At 41.9% G+C, this 6,134-nt stretch overlaps 1 protein-coding gene across 1 annotated transcript; it reads right to left on the reverse strand.

The window, feature by feature from the left end:
- Window positions 1–2,019: 2,019 nt before the first annotated feature.
- LOC104448174 (cold and drought-regulated protein CORA) lies at window positions 2,020–3,082 on the reverse strand. Its single transcript, XM_010061965.3, has 2 exons — window positions 2,900–3,082; window positions 2,020–2,471 (listed from the first exon to the last, which is right to left on the reverse strand). The coding sequence occupies exons 1-2, from the start codon at window positions 3,009–3,011 to the stop codon at window positions 2,257–2,259; spliced, it is 327 nt and encodes a 108-aa protein (XP_010060267.2). The 5' UTR covers window positions 3,012–3,082; the 3' UTR covers window positions 2,020–2,256.
- Window positions 3,083–6,134: the final 3,052 nt, after the last annotated feature.

Below are 6,134 nucleotides of genomic sequence, written 5' to 3' on the forward strand. Positions count from 1 at the left end.
TGCATAGGCCTGCTCAACATCGAAGGCGTCCGCCAAGACATCCCCTCCGTCCGGGTTTCTCACCAGATCTCGCGCTACTCCATTCGGCAGCATTGATGGCTCCTATGAGGCGTCCCCTCCGTCGTCGATCTACCCTCCTCTCTCTCTGCCCTAGGTCGTCCTACGTGCCTTTAGTCTTCACCGAACGTGGTGTCCACTGTCCAGCACAAGGAAGGAAGAAGGAAGAAGAAGAGGAGAGGGCCAGACCGCAGAAAAGATGAAAAATGGATTGGGCCAGCCCGCGTGAGGGAAAAGAAGAAAAGAGGGGAAAAGAGGGAAAATGGTCCGATATTGCTAGGGTTTGTTTTAGTATATTTTTTTAATATTAAATATTAATCGGTTCGGTCCGGGTGGGCGGGTGGACGGATCCGCCCATGGAATTGGGAACTGGACCGATACCCACCGGTTCCCATAAATTGGAACCGGGAACCGGACCGGTTCCCTCAAGAACCACCGGTTCCGAGTGGTTCCGATCTGGTTTCGGGCGGTCCGGAGTTCCTGGGTATTTTGCACACCCCTACCAACAGCTACGATCGGACAGCCTGAGGACGGAATCGCAGCAGGCACGATGGCTTCTACCGTCTGGTTGCAGCGGCAGTGGAGCAAAGGAGGACCCAGCAGCAAGGGTGTCGCGAATTCTGGCGCGAGCAGAGGCAGTGGGTCGCGAGCGGAGACGAGCTCGGCTCAAATCTGCCTACGTCAGGTAGTTGCGGCGAGCAAGAGTCAGAGCAGCATTGGCGACAGGCAGAGGCAAAGCACGGCAGCAACGGGCGTAAGGAATTCTCTTATCTTACGCAACAGTTCATTGTTTTAAGATGGTCTCATCGCTTTTACGTTTTTGTCACTTCATCCGCAGTGATTGGAGCAATTCTTTTCATGCTTTGATTGGTATCACACGAAACATATACATACAACTATACAAGTAAAGCACCTTGGAGTCTGTGGAGAAAGTTATACGACTTGACTCAGTCAAAATTAAGTTCCTTTATTATTAGAGGATAAGGTAAAGACCTTGCAAAATGGCAATCTAAAATTAATTACGTTGAAAGCAACACGCAGATATCAACAATTTGAAGATTTTACATTCAAAAGCGAGTGTTTTTTGTCCCAAAAAAAATATTGGCTTAATATCAACATTAGCTGTACAATCCTTGCCTTGCTATTTCTCACATCCTACTTTTACTTTCTCAGAAAAAAGAAAAGAAAGAAAGAGTACGCAATGAGAGATAATGACAAAAGGATATAGGTTGAGTAGAAATGCATTTCCGCACCGGGTTTCATTTCGATTAGAGACACACGTGATAGACTGAGTAGACAAGAAGACTTTTGCACCGTAATGTCCTTTTCGGGTTCTATATTGTTGCAAAAGCCCACTACATGGGACATTTACTTTTGAATTAAAAAATTTGCGACAGGCAATCTGCAAAGAGCCATATTTTCTTGCATCGTTGATCGAAGGAAAGTTTCTTCATTCATACCTTTGACTAGTGTATCGCACCTTACAAGTCATGATATTATAAATATTATCACCACATAAAAAAAAATAAACGAGAGCACCATTCAGAAGTTCAGTTGAAGGAATTTCCCTGAAACCAGGGTTGGGGAAAAACATGGGCTATTTGCAAATCCGGATGAATGATGCTTGATGCAACGGTGACGTGAAATACTTTCACACGTTCCGGTTGTTGATTTTCCAGTTGGTTATTCATAAAATAATGGAAACCTGAGTAGACGTTCCTCCGCAGTCACCATGTCCAAAGTTGAAACAGGTGCATAATCATTCTAGGAGCACAATACCGTACCCGCTAGTATTTATTGAATTAAAACATAACCATGCGTGCTTGCATAACTTGCACTTACTTTGGGAGTCCTCATGTCTAATATACGTTCTCATACCCGGAGCTGAATCCGACGTCTCCAATAAGAAAAAGATGGGAAACTCGAGAAATAGCACTTGCTATACGGAGCTAAGGGATAGAATTTGTTGCCAATTAAAGTGGGTTTTATTCATTCACATGCAAACATCAGTGGACATTTGAGACGACTCGTCCTTGAAATCACCAAAAGAACCATCTGAAACACAACAAAGCTGCTCACGACAGTGGAGAAACCATTTTATTCAACCATTATTGCAGAAGCTTTTAAGCTTCTACGAGTTACATGGCATACATTCTCCTACATTCCCAGCAGGATGATGGACCCAACTGAGTCCATTATCTAGTTCTTGACATCTTCGGTTTCTTCTGGAGGGTGACCACCATGACCGCCGCCACCGCCGTGACCACCGTGGCCGCCGTGACCGCCGTGGCCGCCGTGGCCGTGCTCGCCACCTTCATACCCCTTTCCACCTTGGCCATGTTCGCCGTGACCCTTGCCATGGCCGTAGCCAGGTCCATATCCTTGGCCGTAGTTAGCCTCCTTCACGCTCTCCTCTGAAATATAAACGCAGAGTATGTGATCATATCCGTCTCCACTAACAGATAACATGTAATCTAGCTTACTGTGTGCGAATACGTAAAGTACTAAGTTAAGATGCAACTATTGAAACTGCTACCATTTCGTTGACCTCTTTATGATGTACATCACATCTTGATATTCTACAGCATACCTTTCTCAGGATTCATAAATTAATTAATCTACCGTGAACAACGGAAGCTCACAAGACGTTGGCAGAACCCTCATAATCAAATTTGCAATTCGCTCTGTCGGCCTTTAACAAACACGAGTGCTCGCACAACGGACAATCACACGGAAACATATACACACGTCAAACGTGAGAATGCGATTCCATGTTTCCCATCAAACTGAAGAGAACTAGATAAGTAAATTGAGGGAAGACTTCATTGTCGAGAGCACTCACGTGACTGAGTCTCCTCAGCAAGGTCACGAGCCGAGACCTGCGCGGCCATGAGAACGACAACGGCCAGAAGCAGGCCGCACAGGAGGAAAACCCTGGAGGAAGCCATTTTCATCGCTCAAAGCTAGCGGATCACCAGAGAAATCTGAAGGAAGACTACCCAAGTGAGTGCGTGGCTCAACTGCGAACTGGGGCGCCCTATTTATAGGGTGGGAAGTGGGAGTACAGACGAGGGGGTATGAGCTGTAGCGGGACCTACATGATTTGTACGGTTGTGATTTGCTTAAATCCGGAGGAGATGCGGCCAAAAGGCTTCCCGTCCAAGAGTCAAAGATTGGATTGAGTGGTGGGAGCCGCTCGTGATATTGTTTAAGTGCTGTGGCGAGTGGAAGTTGACGATTCGTCACACGAGTTCTTCGAGATCAGTAATGTCTGGATCTCTTGCTACGAGGCGTTAGTCATAATCTAGGGGGGAAAAATTCAAAGATGCGGCACATGGAGTCAGTATATACTTTGTGCCCTCTCTATTGCACCCCAACTGCTCACACTTGACTAATTGCGATAGCTTCTTTTCCTGCTAAAATATAATGGAGAGCTTGTGAAAGGGTCGAAAAGAACATTAACAAAAAGTTGATGGAGTCACGAACTAATTGAACACGCAACATCACTAAATATCGTAGCGATAAGATGTTACCCCTTTGCACTTGAATTATTGACGTGGTAGTGGATTGAAATATTATATTCAAGGCCGGTTCGTCAGTGTATCTTTGTGCATGCTGTATCCCACATTAATTGCGATTTGAGCAGTTAGGTATGGAAGGCATAAAGAGAACCAAATGCCTACGTCCTTCCTCACGTCACCCGTTGTCCAACAAGGGAAGGCTTTGCACCCACATGTTGGATCCTCAATCTGCCTCAGCCACAAGTACTGGTTGCAGACGTTCGTCTTTAATTTTCCATGCATTGCACGATTCTCTCTCTCACTAGATATTAAATTGCCGACACAAAGTTGAATAATTGAATAGAGATTTTTTAGAGAGTTGGACCTTTGTTGAATCCACAAGACAAAAGAATATGAGTGCCCATTCATTTTTTTTAAGTGAATAATTGATTCTGTCCATGGTTATAAGGATATGAAAGTAAATCTATATTATTTGCATTTCATTCGTGAATAACGATATCGTGGTCCCATAGTTTCGCCTCCATCCTTATGTTAGCATTGATAGATGTCCCTAAATAGATATAGCTTACATATCGGATATGGTTCGGTCTCTAAATGGGACTTTGCATCTCGAGAAAGGACTTTACCTCCAAAAACTTCCACCTAATGAAAATATTGTTTGGTAATCAATGTAAAATACACTTTTAAAAGCAACTTTGGACTGACAAACCCTACCTTCTCTCCCAAACCCCAACCCCCTTAAATTCATTACCACCGTTGCCACCACTCACCGGCGGCCACACCACCATCCAGACCTCCCCTCGTCCGCCGCCACCTCCTCAACCCTCTTGTCGCGTGACCTTAGGCAAACCACGCCGTGCGACTCTCGGCGAGCCTAGTCACCTCTTGGCTCCAGCGTCCTGCGACCCTCTTCCTCTCTTCCCTTTGTCTATGGAGCAAGAAAAGTCAAAAAGTGAGGGGTAAAATAGGTTAACTAATATATAATCGAGTGCAAGATTGGCAGAAAAAGGTTCATTATAGCCCTTAAAGTAACATTCCAAAAATGCTAAGCCTAAAACTATGGGGGCTTGCTTTGAGCTTTGAGTAGTTTCAAAGCTCAATTTTGCACGAAAGGTTGCCGAGATTGTGCTATCAAACACCAACGATTTGCTCAATGTCCTTTGAATGCACAAAGTTGCTTGTAAGGCCCTAACTCCGGTGTTTTGAAATCCGTCCTTTGCGGATTTAAAAAAGTTAAGTTACTTTTTCTGTTTCCCAAAATTCTGAAATTAAAAAAAAAAGATCGATTCAGATAACATTGATAAGTTTTAAATCAACATTCTCAATATGTATATGTTTGAAATGTTTTTAGGCATTTGATACTTCATAAAAGTCATATTTCATTCGTTAAAAAAAGATGTAAAGCTTCAATAGTTTATGCCGTCATTGTTCTCCAAATTTCTTGAGCGGGCAAAGTTCAGAGGCAACATTATGTTCTCATCTCCTCTAGTTATGGTGTATCAACAAACTTTATGAAAAGAAAAAAAAATTCAAATAGTATAAGATTGAGAGAAAACGTTTATACATATAGACTTCTAATGTCGTATGTTGAGAACCAAGATCAAAAATTAGGGTTGCTTTCTGATCTTCATTCAAAACTAGATATTACGATGCTTTTAATGACGCAGCATGTTACTATTCCCAACTTCTCTTTCTAAGAAGAGGGGAAAGGTTCATTACAAGGCTACAATGACATTGCACACCGGATGATTTTGAATGTACAAAGACTCGTATCATGTCTAGGTGCACCTCCGGTTTGAGTATAGCCATGTTCCATTAGGTGTCACTGTCATCTCAATTATGGATTTATATATAGTAGGTATGCAATCAGTGCAGTCCATTAATTTCGCAGGTCACGTCCATAACAATTGACATGGAAAATTATAGTAAATTTTTATTATTCAAAGCAATGATAATAGACGTTGATTTTACTGTCTATTTTTTATATCAATTCCTCAACGTTAAAGAGCCATAACTTTTGACTCAAAAAGAGTTACGGGCACGTTAAGATCGATTCACAAAACTTATCCAAAGTGCCATAAGTGGAAGAATTCATTTGTTTCATGAAAAATGAATAATTTAAAATAATTTTATAAAAATCATCGTTTGTATCCCACACAAAAATGAACAAGCGAAAGATATTTTCATCATCCATGAACATATTAAAACATTGTTGTCGACAATGAATTTTTTCTTTAATTGACTAATTGTTTCAACTGATATAAGTGCTTGTTTTTAGGAAAATATTTTTCAAAGGGGGTTTGGAGTCTAAATTTACTAACTGTTCAAAACAATGATAATAAATGTCGATTTTACTTATATTTAATATCAATTCCTCAATATTGTTAAATAGCCATAACTTTTGGCTCGAGAAGATTAACGAGCATGTTAAGTCGATTTAACACTTGTTCAGAGTGCCATAAGGGGATGAGCCCATTTGACATCGTTTTGGTCTTTAAAGTCCATTGTTTTCATGAGTTTGGAACTGGTTTTCTATTTTCAGTTCCATTTTCTTCA

The sequence above is a fragment of the Eucalyptus grandis genome, chromosome 6 (genome assembly GCF_016545825.1).
Source record: "Eucalyptus grandis isolate ANBG69807.140 chromosome 6, ASM1654582v1, whole genome shotgun sequence".
NCBI lineage: Eukaryota > Viridiplantae > Streptophyta > Magnoliopsida > Myrtales > Myrtaceae > Eucalyptus > Eucalyptus grandis.

Excerpts from the sequence above, each read along its gene's own strand:
- LOC104448174 (XM_010061965.3), bottom strand. The coding sequence starts at position 3,011 with ATGAAAATGGCTTCCTCCAGGGTTTTCCTCCTGTGCGGCCTGCTTCTG. Across the intron at positions 2,472-2,899 it reads TGCTGAGGAGACTCAGTCAC|AGGAGAGCGTGAAGGAGGCT; the intron begins GTGAGTGCTCTC and ends TTTATATTTCAG.